Consider the following 18,891-nt stretch of genomic DNA (forward strand, 5'->3'; position numbering starts at 1 on the left):
AAATAATCAAGCAAACATACTTCTAACATATACTGTAAATATTATTCAAATACAGTTTCCATATTATAGCAAGAATGAATAATGCTGAAATATAATCTATTTCTATGCTTTTCTCCTGAATGTTTTACCTGCCTTTATTTATCATTATGTGCTTCAGAATCTTCTTCCCTTTCTTCATTTTTACCATTAATGTGCCCCACTGCATCACCTTCTTCATATTCTATAGATTCTGAATGCTGTGGATCTTCTTCCTGAGTTTCAGTATCTTCAGCATTAACCTCATCTTCTGACTCTTTGCTCATCCTCCCATGATTCGTTGTTGCTTCATTACTTACCATGCTATGATCTTCAACTCCATCTGTTTCTTCTCCATGGGCCTCCTCTTCTATGATGTGGTTTTGTTCACCCTCATCATAATTATCTTCTTCTACTTCTTCTTCACCTCCTTCACCTTCTGCATCTTCATCACCATGGTCATCACCTTCATTGTCTTCATTTGGTTTTTCTTCCTCTTCCACAGTTTCTGCCACTCTCTGTTGGCACAAAAGAAATGAAAAAGTCTTCATAAAAAAAACAGTACAAAACATAGTTTATGCGAGGTTACATTGTGAATACAATTTTATTTGTTTAAAAAAAACAAGACTGAAAAATAAAATCAGGGTGCATGGACATAATTTTTTAAACCGACAGCCATCTGACTGTAGATATTAATAATAAATACACTACCATCATATTAAATTTATTGCAGGGTAAAGTGGACATCAGCACAAGCTCATTAGAATTTAGCAAAAAGGATACCCGAACCCAAGCCACTTCAAATTATAATGACCACTAATCATCATGAGTACATCATGACTTGAGAACTACAGCCCCTCATGACTTTATAAGTCTCTTTTCAAAGAACCACACACAAATGTTTGTGGGCAAAAGATCACACTATAGCTTAAATATTGGCCCGCAGTGCCAGGCCCCTAGGCAATCTGGCCAGCCACCTTGCTCCAGCGCACACCGAGATAAAGTTGGGGTGAAAAGCATTGGAGAAGTGTGGGGATGTGAGTGATAGGGGGATCTTGATCAGGATTGAAGTGCTTGAAATAGGGGTAGGCAGACAAGAGGTATGTACCTAGCACCCCCCCAATCATGGCAACCTAGACACGTGCCTCTTCTGCCAACCCCTAGTTCTGGCCCCTTGGGCCATTCCTGTACTGTAAAAATGAGTAACTACTGATATCTTTTATCCTAAATACAGGTATGGGACCTGTTACCCAGAATGCTCGGGCCAGGGGTTTTCCAGATAAGGGAAAGCATTATACCAGCTAAAAAATATTTTATACATTGAATTAACCCAGTAGGATTGTTGTAAGGATTAATTATATCTTTGCTGGGATTAAGTACAAAGTACTGTTTTCTTATTATAGAGATAAAGGAAATTATTTTTTTTTAAAAAGTGAATTATTTGCTTATAATGGAGTCTATGGGTAATGGCCTTCCCCTAGTTTGGAGCTTTCTGGATAACGGATCCCATATCTGTGTAATAATATTTATAAATTAATAACATGTAAACCTTGACTTTAAACCTTGAAAAAAACCTTGACACCTGTGCATATTCCTTTTATTTGTAATAAATTAAGTTAGGTTTAGATATATTTTAATAATAAAAATATAATACTGCACTCTGTCAAACGATCAGCATTTAAATCAGCATGCATACTAAATGCTTAGACTGAAGGGAGTTCCTATATAATCGATAAAAAAAAAATCTCCCCAGCCAGACACTGTGTAAATCGGTTGAGGGCCAGATGGCGGGTGGATGTGACATGATGTCATTTGGATGAAGTGATGTCACATGTAGCGGAAATGACATCACACACAGCTGTGCATGTAACATCAGTTCTGTCAGATGGGGGGCACTGTTAGGTTCGGTGCCTAGAGTGGCACTTGACCTAAATACAGAGATGCAAATAGCTATAAAGATGGTTTCAATCAGAAAGAATATTTAGTAAAAAAAAAAAATATCATATTCATAAAGCATTATAGGAAGTACAAATGGCTCCTTATATAATAATGGCCATTACAACATTGAGAATGTGAAATATTAATTCCTATTTTAATTAAACTTTTCATCTGACATCTTCTAAAAGAAGTATAAAAATAATTAGAATAAAAATTGTTCATTTAATTCTAACAATTACCGTAAATTGAAAATAAAGGGAACTTCCTTTTAGCTAATTATCCCTTACAAATACACACTAAGCACTCAACATAGATAAAGATTTCCAAAGCAGGTTAAGCTATTAGCAGAGATTTACAGTAGGTTCCCTACCAGCACTTTATGAAATAAAAAGTACCACTAAAATATAAGCAATTTGCAATATGTGCCTGATGCAAATTCATGTCAAAGGTCCATCAAACACAAATGTCCATTATCTTTGATACCACTGCAAGGTATTTTAGCAACCAGCCGTAAAATGTAGCTTTTATGTAAATGCAAAACATATGCAGCATACCTAGGCGCCATCTTCCGTTCATTCAGATATGCACAGCGGTGAGACCCAAAGCATATCTGGGACCAGACAGGTGGCAACCCTAGTGTAAGGTCATACCATGGGCATGGGAAACATCTTGTTGGTTGTTGAACTATAGCTAATACATATACATTACCTAGGCCAGAAAGTCCTACAAAATGAATGTAATGAGTATCTTTAAATAAAAATATAAGCAGCCCTGTTGTTAATGTCTGCCATATTCAGAGCAACAATAGTGCACAACCTGTAGTGTAACATGCACGTTTATTTCACTTTGTATGTTAGCCCTGGATTAATACTCCAATGTGGAAAAGTGAGGAATATGTTACATTTATGTATTCATTTTTGCATAAGGTCAAGAGACGGTTTTGCTGCAGTGCAGAAGAGAAGGGCTCAATTTGTCTGGACTAACAATGGAAATCATAGATTATTATATTTGTATCTGGTATAGCATAATTTTTTCTGTTAAAAGACTAACGTGAATGCTTACTAAATTTGGCAAACAACTGTTTTGGATACGTTTTATTGGCAGGGGGTCACTAAAAAAAAATGTGCAACTGTATTCATTTTGTAAACATATATAATAACAATTGTAATAGTATAGTGAAATATTCCACTCCAATCACAGCACCCCATTCCTGCCAGAAAATCTAGTAAATGTTAATTTAGCTACCTACTGTCTAGAAAATGAACACAGCTGTTAGAAAATACTAGTGGCACTCTATAAACAAAACTATAATATGAGCAGTGACTGTTATTTCCATAAGAGAGCGGTGCTTAGGAAGCTATTGCAAATCCAGGTGTTTCTTTGTATATATTTAGGTAACTGCAGAAGCTGGTAATCACTTCACTAAGAAATGCATCTAATTATACACCATGACAAGCACAGTATAATAAAGTATTAAACTAAATAATAAAGAGAAGCTGCAACTCCTGCAGCTGGTGCTTACCATCAGCCCCAGCAGCAACTCACAAATATTAAGGAATGCTGTAAATTGCAGTTCCAAAAACCAGGAAGGATGAAGTTAACAGCCTACCATAGCCGCACAATATAGTACATGGCTGTCAGTGGGGGAACTGCGTGTAAAGGGAGTCCTGGTAATAAGTCACAGTTATGCTAATTTCCTATGAAAAAAATAGTAGCATTTGCCAATTTACAATTCCTTTAAAAACTGCCTCAAAAAGCTTTGAATGTTTCAAATTAAAAGCACTCTTCTCCATTGCGACTTTAATTAGCTGCTGGAATATGAGGTTTAAAATGAGCCCTTTATAGCTTCCCAGCCTCAGCTGCCAGTGTGGAGGAGGCTAACAATTTGTATTATTTTTCTTTTTCTCATTACCATTTGATAGCTTAAAAGCTGTAAGGCAAATTACCTGATCAACCGGAACTTCCACTTTAGTGTTTTCGTCTTCCTGAACTTCTGATGCCCCCCACATTTCTGATCTGTCTTTACCAGCTTTGAAAATGCCATCATCTGCAAAAATGAAGAAAAAAAAATGTTTTTATTTCATAGAAAGCTCAATTCTGGCCCCTGGTGGAAAAATAAAAATCTTCAACATTAAACTGACAATTCAGCAAAATAAATGAATCATATATGAAGTGCTGATATAGCACAGTATTCAACCTTTCATATCACATATGTGATTTTTGCACTGTACAATTAGAATGATCTTTTGTGTATGCTTTAAAATATTAAACAGAACACATTTCAACCCAATGTGCACTACTTCTGCATTACTCTGGATTTCTAAAGAATGATTACATAATTATAGGATAATTTATCAGTGTTAACATATTCAGAAGCAGTTTATATTACAGTGAGTCATTCACATAAATCCCTTTTCCAGTGGCTTACAGTCTATTTTTCCTATCAACTGCACCTAAGCAGCTACAGTATACAAGCTTGGCTCTGTTTCGTGAGAAACCAATTAACTTACAAGATTGTTTTAAATATATGAAGAAAAGCAGAACACCAAAAGGAAACCCATGCCAACACAGAGAACATGCAAACGCCATACTGATAGAATAATTAAATCCAACACCTCCACTTTAAATATGCTAACCATGGGGCTATGACCTTCCTAGTACATTAAAATGATTGTCATTTCTCTATAGAATGCTCTGTAAAAAGCTTACTGTATGTAATGGCAGAGAGTTCTTGGCCAGTAAATAGGCTAGCAACATTACAAATGACATAGAATTAGACTTCTAGCTGTTGTTGGATAACATCTACCAACCTCAGTGGTAGGAGGACACTGCAAGTTGTAGCTCATTAACATCTAATGACCACAGGGTGGACCACAGGGCTCTAACAAGTAAGCATTTGCTCATGTGTTCCCCTGCAGTGGCTTTTTATGTGTTCCGTCACAAGGGAATGCATGAGTCGGAGTTCATTTATGCTAACAGAGGCTTTACTGACAGGGGGGTAGTTAACTGGTAAATGCTGGTAAGATACCGCATTCGGTGGTTCCATGCCACCCTGTCAGAACAGCCACTATTGGAGTGTTAACTCATGTGCTGCCTTGTGCAGAAATGCATAAAAAGCAACCCTAGGAGAACACATGAGGAAACACTTGTGTAGGAGTGTAGTGTACATTTTAAATTGTCATTTTGGGGCTCCTTGGCCAACTGCACTGCCTCTTCTGTAATATGAGTTATGTATCCTTTTTAGCTGTGTAATTCCACAGTACTTGCTATGTGATGCCATTATGCATACACTACTCAGTTTTCATGTCTCCTGAATGGAGTTGGAGCAAACATTTTCTCAGTGGGGATGATATCACTTATGGTGCATGAATGCATGTGACAATAATAATGGCATTAGCATCTGATTTGCTTGGTGCAAGTCAGTAGTGATTATTGATGCATCTCACTAATGGAACTCTGAGATTACCATCTTGTCCAGTCTGGCAGTCTTGCACAGTTGTAATTCATCACAGCAGGCTGGGTGGGCCCATTGGTGCTGTCACACATTGTTACAAGTGTGTATGGCAGTAAATATTATTGTGAATGGCATAAGTGCATGCTCATCAGACTGGTATAGTAAAAACCCTGAGAAAGAAGGTCCTAGAAATATTTGTAGATAATAGATTTAACTGTAGCATGCAGTCAGTCAGCAGCAAAATTAGAACAGTTATAAATTCACAGAAAGTCAGGGTAATTCTTCCCCGTTACAGAGAACTGTTAAGGTCCAATCTAGAATACACAGTGCAGACTTGATGCACATTTTGGTACTCAACATTAAAAACATTTGATCCAGAGAAAAGGAACCAAGCTAATAAAGGTTATGAAAGCTATAAAAATCATGAACAGTGTCCGACTGGCCCATTGGGATACCAGGAAAACTCCCGGTGGCCCCAGGTGTCAGTGGGCCCTTCTGCCTCTAACCATTTGGCATATTTCATGGCCATTTCCTTTTTTTTGCTTGGAAACAAAGAGATTGAAGAATAGATTATAGCATGTAAAGGAAACAGACTAGTCAAACAAATGAGAAGAGGAAGAAAAATAGTTTGAGAGAGAGTGGGCCTATGGTTTGAGGTTTTCTGGTCCGACACTGATCATGAAGAAAGGCTCTAACCAATTTGTTTGCACTGGTGAACATGTACTAAATGGGGAAATGACCACTATGTAAGTCTTCTAATACATTTAGGGGCACATTTACTAAGCCACGAACGGGCCGAATGCGTCCGATTGCGTTTTTTTTCGTAATGATCGGTATTTTGCGATTTTTTCGGAAAAATGTCGCGACTTTTTCGTTACTAATACGATTTGTGCGAAAAAACGAGAGTTTTTCGTAGCCATTCCGAAAGTTGCGCAAAATCTGGCGATTTTTCGTAGCGTTAAAACTTGCGCAAAAAGTTGCGCTTTTTTCGTAGCGTTAAAACTTGCGCGAAACGTCGCACCTTTTAAGTTTTAACGCTACGAAAAAGGCACAACTTTTCGCGCAAGTTTTAACGCTACGAAAAAATCGGCAGATTTTGCGCAACTTTCGGAATGGCTACGAAAAACTTGCGTTTTTTCGCGCAAATCGTATTGGTAACGAAAAAGTCGTAAAGACGCCGAAAAAATCGCAAAAAATATGAAAAAGTCGCAAAATGTTCGTTTTCAAATCGGAATTTTTCCAATTCGGTTCAGATTCGTGTCTTAGTAAATGTGCCCCTTAGAAGAAAAGAAGTTGCATCTTATAGTGTGAGAACTGTGAAGTTGCAGGATTCTTCGAGAGGAAACTATACAAGCATTACATAGTTTCAAGAATGGGAAAAGAGCATTTTTAAGAAGTGAAAAATACAAAGCTACTGATAATAATGTAGCCCACCCTTGGGTGTGCTATAATATTAATGTGTGTGCTGCATGCAAAGTAACTTAAGCACTGACCGGTTAGGGTGACAACTCCCAGCAGGCTTTAAAATAAATATTGACTTGATGGGTCACCTGGAATATCTATCAGCAATAGATTAAGTAGATGGATGAAGCAACACAGATTTCGTCAAACAATGAACTTTGTTAATTCACACCAGGCATATGGCATCCGGTAGTATCAATTTTGAATATCTTCACAGGCAGCATATGATATCAGACTCAACTTACATGTGTTAACTTCAGAGGTGATGTTGCCTGCCTTAGTGCAAATCCCCAGCGTAGTATGGCTTCACAGTAGCCTGTTGCTTCAGGAATCTCACACACTGTGTCCCTGAGCTCAACCACTTGAATCCCTAAACTTGCTGCCTTTTTTACTGCAGGATTCTAACCCTTTATTTTGCTTGTTGGAGCTTTGAGCTGCTCATACTATCTATCCGGTGCCTGTCTTTCACTCCTGGAGTGACTATAACAGAAGTTAAAATTCTAAAGCCTGTAACTATCTCCTGGTTAGGTAAGGTCCCAGGAAAGACCTCGAGTACGTGTCCTCTTCCTTTTATATTGAAGTACACTGCCACCTGCTAGGCATCTCTACATGGGAAGTAGTTTTCACACACAGAACTGGGAACACTTTTAGGTTTCCAAACTAGAGAAAACTGCCAGACTGGCAAAATAACTGAATTATTGGGATTACTACATTAATATCTCAACATACCAAAGGAAGCACAGTTATATATAGTCAGTCATTATCCCTTTAATATCAGTCAGATGGGTCTCCAACTGAATGCTTTACCAAACCAAACAAAGAAGGAGACTAAATCTCCCCTTGAATCAATCCAAATAAATAATAATCTGACTTATGCTTTATATTTTAGACAGTGCTTGTAAATGGTACACTGGTAGCAAAAGGTTCAAGGAACTTTCAGTCTTCAACACCGCCGAACTGGAACGTTCAACCTGTGGCTGTTGGCCATATACAACAGTGAATCAGTATACCATCAGCCACCTACATCTATTCACTGAGGGCACCTGTGTTTATTTGTGTTGTAACATATTGGTTAGATTGCACCTTAGATATTGGGAGATAGAGTCCCCATCCGCCCTGCAGCATGATTTTTTTTTTTGAAAATTCTTTATTTAACATTTTGTAAATATGGGGAGGGGATACAGAAGGAAAGAAGGGAGGGGTAGGGAGGGGAACATTACAAATGTTAGTCTTACATTGTTTTACAATTTTATTTTCAGGCAAGCTGTCATCAAGTCATTTCTACATTTCTCAGTAAATATTCAGTTAACTATACCTTGTGAATCATACTTATAGAATGCCCTTTGTGGATGGCTGTCTTTCGATAATGTGTTATAGTGTCCCTGCAGCATGATTTTAAGGGTTAGGGTTATTTTAATCTATATGGATATATAATAAATATGTTTTCCTTTAATAATCTAATTATAATTCATTTGGTTTGATTCAAGTGGGGATTTAGCCTCCCTTTTTCTTTGTTTGGTTTGGTAATGATATTATTTACAAAGTATTGTTAACAGAAAGGATTCTAAGGCAGATTCACTTAAGTATGGTTTACAAAAAACAATAATAAAGTTTAATAAAGAAAGAAAATAGCAGTACCCCAGAATAGCAGCCAAAAGAATCACAGGTAGGATCCCAACAACTTTGCAGCCAGTGATTTTACCTTTTTTCTCCTTAAAATTACAAACCCCTTTACTTAACTTTCTACTATCCTAATTAACAATGTTCGTAGCTAATATTATACCAAGCAACAGTATTAGATATTTTATATAGAGATTCCCAAATTGATGTGGCCACTGTAGAAAACTCATGGGGCACCCAAGAGTATTTATGTAGTTGTTGTACAGTGCACTCTAATGCAGAAACTAAGTTCAGTGCTGAATAAAGAGAAATGTAATAAATATCTGTTTATTGCGTTCAGCACTAGACTCTGGCCCTGTGGGCACAGACCAACAGGAATTAATTAAACCAATGTAGGCATGTAGTAAAATGAACTATAGCACAACAACACAAGGCAACTGTATAAAATGAGAAAACATTTGTGATTACATACCACTATTGTTCTCTATACCTATTTAACATCAGTTGACAACATAAACCTTCAGACTGCATCTGTAATCCATGAAATCCACTTTGCCTTGCAGGTGATTAAAGGACATGTAAAGCCTACATTTACCTACAATGTATATCAGTTGGGCACGTCTCCCCCACCCAAATGGCATTATTTGTACTGCATATATCCCCTCTGCTTGCCAGCACCATCACATTTTCCTAAAGCAAATAGCAGCTTTCACCCGGTGGCCATTTTTCCTCTGATACATAATCAGATACATTTAAATCTGCAAACAGCATACACACACACACAGACCCTTATTCGGCATGAATTTCATCAAGAATACAGGCTCACACAGGCACAACTGTCTCTGATAAAAGTTCTGCTCTGTTTGAGCACTGTAATGGTAAAGCTGAACTCAGGAGAAAAAAATTGAAGCATACAGCTAGAGCTGAGTTTCTATGGGAACCAGCAATGCCATCTCTTCATTGGCTGCTGGACTGATGGGTGTGTTTAGTAATCTGAGTTTAGAACAACTGAGCATGCCCACAAGCCACAGCCAAAGCAAATTCCTGAGGGGGCTAAGAGGGTTTCAGGAGGAGATGGAAATCTAAGTGATTAAGGAGATGTTGCAGCCTTACTATTTATTAACCTCTGGACAACCAGTGTGGCAGGTATTGAAAGATTTCAAAGAGGCTATTCACTTATAAAATTTTTGTGTGTGGGGTTTACATGTCCTTTAAGAACATCTTTAGTTAAAAAGTTACTAAAAGGATCATTTACATAGACCCTGGACAGAGGTGTAAGAGCACTGACAGGCGCAAAACTACACCCCTTAGTACTCATTCTGAAAGAACTTTGGTCTATAGCCTGGCAGGTGTGCAGCAACAGTGGGCACAAGGCAGGTCAGTTTTTACCTTCTGTCATATGGCAGACCTGCACCTGCTCCTGAGGTATGGAGTGAATATCTATTTGCTTACTTAGCTACTCCTAAAACCGTAGCACAAAAGTCCAAAAGACTTTTTAAGTTAAGGGAAAGGCAGGAGACGTGAGGGGGAAGCTCTGTGGCTCCCCCATATGCCCCCGTGAATATAAAACTGCTGAAAGCAGGCTGCACTGTATTCATGGGGAGAATGTGGGTCTCTGCTACCTGCATGGTACAGGCAAACTGCAAACACATGGCAGATTGTGGCCATTTTTTTGTACTTTGCACCATGGGATGCTGATAGTAAATGACCCCTTAAAAGTTTAACAATCTCTATGCTTGGGATTTCACGTTTCCTCAAGACGGATAAAATATGAATATACAATTTGCTATTACACAGCTGTGTATAAGCCTATAACATATCACGTATTGAAATCATAATTCGTTTTACAATTTCTCTAAATTACCACATTTTTCAGCTCATTTTCTTTATCTATAAAATCCTGAATGCTAATATTGTTATGATATCCTATATTTCAATTTCAATTTATTTATACTATAACAAATAAAGTCTTTACTCCTCTGTGGAATGAAGATATTCAAAGTCAATTAGAACATCAGTTTAGCTATAAAGGCAACTGGCCTGCAGGTTTCTTTCTTTATTACCATGTATCTCCTGCTGGAATTGTGAAATCTTTACTACACACAGATGTGAGTATATCGGTATAATTTTTTTTAGGATTGTATACTGTTTTATCAGAACTACCTTTACTGCTATCCTGTCTGCTTAATATGATATGCATATGATCCCATAACTGATAAGACCATGTAAGCATCACTGGTAAAGAAGGGATGTTCTTTTAAACCCACTCCAACCCACTTGCTTGCCCAATGGTATTTTCAGGTCTGACACTCCAATGTGCTTAACTTACTAGACAATGGAGAGTCGGTTCTAGCAATAATGCTGCATGGGAGACAGAAAGATCCCAAACTGTGGGAAAGGCCATAAGAAGTGGATAGGGGGACTCAGCCTGAAGGACACTTAGGGGGACACTAACTAACCTTCATATTTTTTTTCACAATGAGTTTTTTTTTGTATTAAAACATTTGAGTAAAACACAAATTTTTCACATTTATTATGCATCAAAATCTCACATGTAAACTCAAATGTAAGAATAGGGGTTGTCCTACTGTAACAATCTTTATTTAATTCATGGCTTTAGAAGTTTTTAGGGAAACATATATGTGGTATTGGTATGTGTGGCTGCCGACATGTGGGAACGTAATGCATGAACAGGGATTCTTGATGATCAGTCTGCAATAGAGTGGAGGAACTTCAATTCATAGCTTGTCTTCAAGTCAAGTAATAGAGAAACATGCAATGGAAAATATGAGGGGACAGAATTCATTACCTTTCACATCCAGCTAATTTACAAATCAGAATGGGAGATTATGATGCAAGATTATTCAGGAAGGAATGTTTTAGATCTATCATTTAAAAACCATTGAGGCTTATGATGGCATAAACAGGCAATGGGAGTAGATTTGTTACTATTAATTGTAAGATATTTTGGTTTCTTACAATATTACTGTATACTTTTTTTCTTATATATGTGAATACATTTTTTTGTAAATTATGTGGGATGCTTTTGTTTAAGCGCCTCTGTATAATATTAAATTAATGGTTTCAGGGGGTGGGGTTTGTAAGCATTTATGCTGCATAAGGAATATGGGACCTAGAGAAAGTGGTGGAATACCATGAGATAAAGCATAAGGTCCCACTGACTTTTGCATCATTTACATTTTGCTAATGTTGCTAATAAAAGCTATATTCTAACTTTAAAAGCAAGTCTCCTGGTGCTCCATGATATCCTTCTTGCTACTGCTAAAACATGCTGACTGGGGACATGTTTTACACATGCAGCACGCAAAGAGATCCTGCTGGAGCCTACCTGAGATACGTGTTGTTTTGTATTTGTGACACCACACATTGCAGACTGACTTACAGTATGACATCCAAATCTGTATGCATGCAGTTAGTTTAACTTAGCCCTAAAGGATACTGTATGGCATGTACCATAGGTAGCACTGAATGTACAAGATAGCAGTGTTCTAAAAATTCAACACTACAAGAACGTTTCTAATCATTTTTCTAATCTAATTCACCCATTCTTTGAGTTTCATGGGAAGTTAATGCAGAGATTAAATATGATGTTGTAATACAAGAGATACCAGCTACTTGGAAAAATAATTGCTTAAATATGAGATAGTCATAAAGAATAAATGTTAGACTTTAGAGTATAAATAGCCTGAAGTTGGAAAAACATTTAAAGTACTTCTTATACAGTAACAGTAAATCTAATTTCATCCAATTTTAGAATCTCAATGATCAATTTGAATGTAAATAAATTATATGTAAATTGCAGGGAAATCATACTCACTAAGATTAGATTAAGCAGTTGATAGAATTTTAGTGCAGGAGCACATGTAGCGGATCACTTTCCTTCGCCTGCATATTGTACATAGGCAAAGAAAGTGCATCCTCTTTCTTGCCATAGCTCCATTGACAGGCATAGCAATGGCTTGTGTGGAGCTTCGTGGAGCAAAAGTATGCATTTTCATGCTGATATCCACTCCGCCTAGCTCCATGCAGGTCAAGGCTGTGTTTGTCAGGGGAGCTTCAAAAGTGAATCCACTTTTCTGTACCTGTGTACAAAACGCAGGCAGAGCAAAGTGGACAAACTGCTAAGTGTGCCCCTGCCCTTAGAGGTACCCTTGCTAAAAAAAAAAAAAAATTTAAATCAAGATTTGTTTTCACTTCAGACCTGAAAAGTAAAATGTTTCTATTTTGTACAAGGTATTCCTTTAAATCTGAAAACATCATATATGGCCATTCTTCTACAGGAAACAGAAAAGGAAAAATTAAGTAATTAATTCACTTAATGTTAAAGCCTTGAAGCAGGGGTTGTTCTAGCTCTCCAGCTGTCACTGACTTATAACTCAGCATCGCTGCACCCCAAGCCAAACATGAGATGACGGTGTGTTGCTGGAGTTGCAGTTCCGCACCAGCTGCTAAGCCAGAAGCGATGTCCCTCTGCCTTAGGGTTTTAAATGCTTTAAATATTTTTGCAAATATGGTTATGCAAACAACAAAATACATTTAGATTTTATTAATTTCCCAATAAACATTCAGGGAAACATAGCGACACCAGAACATCTACACATATACAGTGTTGCACACAGTCATTGGAGGGTGCCATATTTATTCCCCTGCAAAACTATAGATGCAAATAAAATTACAGAAAGGGAGACACATATAAAAAGTAACATAATGAGTATATCTTGAGGATCACTTAGCTCTTTACACACCAAGGGACAGATTTCTAAAAGTAAAAATTTACAGATTACCACAGTAAAATTCACCCATATTCTATTCAATCTTATGGGATTTTTATTGGATTTATTTATTAATGGGTACAATCAACATTCACTATTTGTTAAATACACCTCTAAAAATCCCATAGGAATGAATAGAGTAGTAAACTCTAATTGCTCACTTTGATATATCTGCCAATAAGGGGCTGATTTATCAACATTTCAATCAATTATTTATGCGCTAAAACTCATGAATTCAAATTAGGGATTCCAGAACTTGAATATTTAATAAACGCAAAAACTTTTAATAACTCAAACGATTTATTCAATTTGAATGATTTATTCAATTTGAGTTTTTCAATTGTTTAAAAAACAAGGTTTTGGAGAGTTTGTAGACCCATTGAAAATGATGAGCAAAATATAAATGTAATGCATTTGAGTTTTTTTCATGGTTTTATTCTATCAAAGGTTTTTAGATTCAAATGTTTTAATAAATAAGCAAATATTTGAGTTTTATAAAATGTCAAATTTAGCCTCCTAGTTCTTTACACTTTATTGCTTCAGACTTGGTTTTAAATTGGAGCCATGTGACACTTTTCACATTGCTAATTATATTACTAACGGAAAGAATTGCTATAAGAAATAAACTGTATTTGATCTTGTTCATTACAGTTCAGAAAATGGGCAAGTAGTATTTAGTAGATGCTCAGGGATGCTCTGAGACGTCTGTACCAAAAGAATAAGCCTTTGCCTGACAAACCACAATAATATTCCAGGTAGGATACATGCCTGGTATAACCTGCATTAAAACTGTTTTACTGCAAGTCATAAAACTGATAAATATAATTAAAACTGAAAAGCATATGGGAATGTGTTGCCGCCTTAATTGCACAAACTGACCAGTTTTCCAAGAGTTTATGTGCTCTAGCTAAAACAGTAGGAGAGCAACAGTCTTATTCACAGAGAGTTTGTTGTGTTCACCTAAAAAACCATAACTGCAACTGGAGACCTGTCATAAGAACTCAATTACTTCAATGTGTCATCACTAAAATCCTTCTACGCACTCAAAACAAGAAAATTACATGCATATATTAAATAGTTAAGGAGTTATAAATTCAAATAACCAGTATAAAATCAATATATTTTAACTAATTAAGCATACCAATTAATACCTTTTCCATCAGCTTCCCTTCTATCTAGTGGCAACTATAAAAAAATTTATTGGTGCGCAAATTATAACATTATACAAAGCCATTTAATGCATTTCAAATATAAAACTGATTGAAGTTTAGCAGTAGGGATAAAAAAATCATTGTAATAATGGCCTGCTCTGAATATTTTATGGAAATCAGAGTCATTTATTAACTGTAAGCTCTGTATGTAAGCAAGAAAGTTAATGTGACCATAAACATTTTTAATGTGGTTTACCACGGAGGCTGCCTCATAAAAATGCAAAATCAAATTAAAAACAAAATGTAAAAATCTCTGCCTCATTAAATCCCATGGATTGCTGTGAGGGATGGAGAAGGACACATGGGTTTATGATTTGCTGTCGATAATACAATAAGCTGGAAAAAAATAAAGCAAAACACTGGTGATATTAGTGAAGGTATATTTCAATTAAAAAATTAAGAAGACAAATAACAGCCGGTGTTTAATAAAAATCCATAAAGTCGCAAGCATCTGTCATCAGTGCTGCATCAGAGTAAGAAAAGTTAGTTAATTTCCTTGACTAGGTTCTTCAGCACAACTGCTGCCATCTTACCTCTGAGAAGTAAACAGAAGTAGAAACAGGTTTATGGTATAAATACTGTTATTGTGTGCCAGCAACCCATGTCAGCCAGTTAACAGTTACCTGCAACTGGTCCCAAAGACGATGTTCACTTTGTTAATATGGGAGACTGGGCCAGAACTAAGAGGCCAAACTTATTAAAATACCCAGTAGAAGGAATGAAAGCAGCCTGCACACAATATTTACTTCTATGTCTGCACTACTGATAACCTGTTTATGATGGAAATGTGTAGGTTGTTATTAAAAAGAACATAGGGCTTGTTTTCTTAAACATCCTGGAGTCACAGGTAGATGATAAAAGCCTTTCAGTGGTTCCATGTAAACTAATAGACTGCCTTTATATTGTACAGTCCCTTGGACGCTGGTTCAGACACTGAGAACTAATTTACTATCATAGCCAAATGGGTATTGGAAATTAGAATACATATGTTTCCCACTGTGCAGCATTTTGCTACAAATCTGTGCAAAACAGGCACAACACTTAAGGTGGCCATACACGAGCAGATCCGCTCGCTTGGCGATGTCGCCAAGCGAGCGGATCTTCCCCCGATATCCCCACCTACGGGTGGGCGATATCGGGGACCATTTAGGTAAAAAAAATAATAATCCGATCGTTTGGCCCTGGGGCCAGACGATCAGATTATGTGGGCGGCTATGGGGCAGTCGGATCGGGGACCGCATCAACGAGCCGATGCGGTCCCCGATCCGACCAGATTTTCTAACCTGGCCGATCGAGATCTGGCCAATTTCAGGCCAGATATCGGTCGGCCAGGCCGATCTGCTCTCCCCATACACGGGCCGATTAGCTGCCGAATCGGTCCAAGGGACCGATATCGGCAGCTATAGTCGGCCCGTGTATGGCCACCTTAAATCATGGCACACCGCAGATTAGGTTCTGGGTGGGCTGGAGGTATACATTGTAGGGACAAGAAGATTTAGATGTTACTGCTTTGTGTATAGTGTTTAAAGGAGAAGAAAAGTCATTTGGGCATTTTACTGCCAATAGATTTGCCGCATTAGTGCCACCTAGAACAATAAATTTATTCTGCAGAGACCATACCTAAGTAAAGAGCCCTAGAAGCTCCCTCTGTTTGTTTAAGATTGCAGCTGCCATTTTAATTAGCTTCCTGCTTGCAGCTCTAGCCGTTGGTAACTCAGATAACACATTCCTAAGGGTGGGGGGAGTGAGTTTTATGAATGCTTACGGGGGAGGGGGGAGCTGCGCAGACTCTGGCCTCAGGAATAAAGAATTTTTCAGAGAGATGAAGTCAGATACCCGAGAACATGTTTACAAAAAAGGACACAAGAAATCCTGTGTTTGTTTTCATACAGAGTGCTTATGGCTGTACTTACATAGACCTTTCTGATAAAGCTTAGTTTCTTAGTTTTTATCTTTCCTTCTCCTTTAACTGAATGAATAAAAGCATAAGTGGGATGCACCCCAAAACGTAATATGACTTCATTACAATGAGACAGTGTATTTAGATTTAGGAAGAAACCAGAACCGTGACTTAATAGAGCTGCTTGTTATCTGCTATGTAAAAGTGTTCCAATAGCCCATTTTCAACTTAAATGTCTGCTTCCATAACTTTTTTAATCATGCAATTTTTTCCAGTACAGAGCTTCATTTTTTTGGTGTTTGTTTCTTTAACACTCAGTAAACTGCAGCCATCCCCTACCCCCCCCCCCCCCCCCATTCTTTGGTTCCTAAAGGTGTTTCCACCAATAAACACTTTTGCAGACCTAGCCATTTCATATATCTTTATTGTTTTGGTTATATGTTTAATTTAATCAGGGCCTGTTTATCGTCAAGGTTTCTGTTCCATAACAAATAACTGATAAGCCAATTGAAATACAACTGTTTTAAAACCAAAAACAGTGTTTTGTAGACGTGAAGAATAGGTGAATGTAATTCAAAAGTCGATACAAACCAGAACCTATGTCTCAATGAAAAAATACACTTTTACTAATATCTAAGTATGGCAGGTTTCCAAAATGATACAAATTTATTATGGTTTTGATGTAAAGTCCTAAAGTAAAAAGGTCTATATTAAAATCAAAGAGGAAGAGGGTTTTACACAATTTGTCCAACTTTCTTCCAATGCCTATTATGTTCTAACAGGGCTTTAATAGACAAATGCAGGTATATATAAAGTGCGCTATATATCTTTCAAGGGATGCAAGAAAGAAGATATCCCTGTCAGTTTTCTAATTTATTATGTCTTTTATAACTATACCATCTCTGGCAAAAACAGGAACTGATTGGAAGTGGGTGGTAGTATAAATCCTATAGCTACAGCATACCCCCCAACTGTCCCGCTTTCCGCGGGACTGTCCCAGTTTTTATAGCGCATCCTGCTGTCCCGGACAGTTCAATAGATTACGGAAATGCGGGACATTCATTGAACTATTCTGGACAGGGGATGTGCTGGCTGAAGCCTAGCTCCTTGTGCAGCTCTGCTCATTATGCGGCTCCTTGTGGGGCGGCGGCAGGCCCTGGTAATTGGGGCATGGCCACAAAAGTGGGCATGGTCAAAAAAAATTTGGCCTTCTTTTCATTTTTTAAATGTTGGGAAGTATGCTACAGTCCTATCCTGTAGCATACTTTTGGGTAGTAATGTGATAACTCTGCCTCTTAAATATTTGCACTTAGCTGCAAAATTAAGGGGGCAGTGGACAGAGCAGCAGCTGCAGCACACATACAAGGTAAAGGCCCATAAAATGTTACCATGCTTGTATTCAGTTATTTTAGTTTTATGCATGTGCTCACGGTTCTGCTGCTACTGTAGGGATGGGGGATTACAATATTAGAAACAAAACTGACCAGTCCTTTGTCCTGATTGTGAGTGATAAGAATTGTGCTGTGTCTTGCAGGTCCTGGTGCATACCTTCCAACATTATGAGGAAAGAGAGACAAAAAGAAATGCGCATGTAGAGCGGTGAAAATGTTTTGACCATGCCCATTTTTGTGACCACACCCCCCAAAATACCACTCCCATTTGACTAAATTTGGCAGGTTATTTAAAGTTTGAACACATTTCTCGTGGTTTTGGGATCTTGTTTTATGTGTTATTACAGTTTTGTTAAAAAAGCTGAAATTGCCCTTTAAGCTGCAAGTCTCAGTTCCCCCAAGAGACCTGTTTAGCTTATTAGTTACAATTGTATCTCAGTGCAGGTATGGCTTGTTAACTTTCTGGGCTCTCTGCCAAAAGCCCACTTATTTAATTAAATGTGAGAAACAATGTACCTAAATGCAAGTGAAGCTTGTTAAGATTTCAGGGCTCTCTGCCAAAAGCTAAATTTTAATTAAGTTTGAGAAACATTTGTTACTTTTTTAGCATTCAGTGCAGGAGATCAAGGAGAAATGAGGGACTTTTCAGTAAGAATCTGAGATTGTGGGCTAAGCTGTCAAAAGAGGGACTGTCAAGTGAAAATTAGGACAGTTGGAAGTTATGCTTTTGATTTTTGCCAACCAGTAAAAAATTCAAGGGGTACACAAAAAATATGGAATAATAAAAAAAAAAGCTTAAAACTTCCCAATAAATGTGCCTGTGTCACTTGGTACATTAATTTGTGTTAAAGGTGAACTGTGGTCAAGTGCTACACTAACAAACCCACAACAGGCCTATTCTTTTGTTATTCTTATATAATTTAAATGATTACAGAAACAAATATGTGAAATGCATACCAGAACATATTTATATTAGTTCAGCATGTCTGTATCACTTCAACATATGAGCCTTTAGTTTCTTATACAAAAATGATATGGCAAGCACATTCTGATTTCAACTTTCCACTGTATTACATTCAAATGGTAAAGCTTAGACATGCATAATGAA

The 18,891-nt window shown here is 37.4% G+C and overlaps 1 protein-coding gene across 5 annotated transcripts in view; it reads right to left on the minus strand.

The window, feature by feature from the left end:
• Positions 1-18,891, minus strand: part of dcdc2 (doublecortin domain containing 2) — an 82,853-nt gene that overhangs the window by 2,257 nt on the left and 61,705 nt on the right. For 3 of the 5 annotated variants that reach the window (XM_002937920.5, XM_031904013.1, XM_031904015.1), the window contains 2 exons: positions 3,900-4,000; positions 129-533 (listed from right to left, as the gene is read on the minus strand). In XM_002937920.5, coding sequence (XP_002937966.1) covers positions 135-533; positions 3,900-4,000 — 500 coding nt within the window. In that variant the 3' untranslated portion in view covers positions 129-134. The remainder of the gene's footprint in view (positions 1-128; positions 534-3,899; positions 4,001-18,891) is intronic. The other 2 variants (XM_031904016.1, XM_031904014.1) reach the window with 2 other exon arrangements.

Source organism: Xenopus tropicalis, chromosome 6, assembly GCF_000004195.4.
Source record: "Xenopus tropicalis strain Nigerian chromosome 6, UCB_Xtro_10.0, whole genome shotgun sequence".
Taxonomy (NCBI): domain Eukaryota; kingdom Metazoa; phylum Chordata; class Amphibia; order Anura; family Pipidae; genus Xenopus; species Xenopus tropicalis.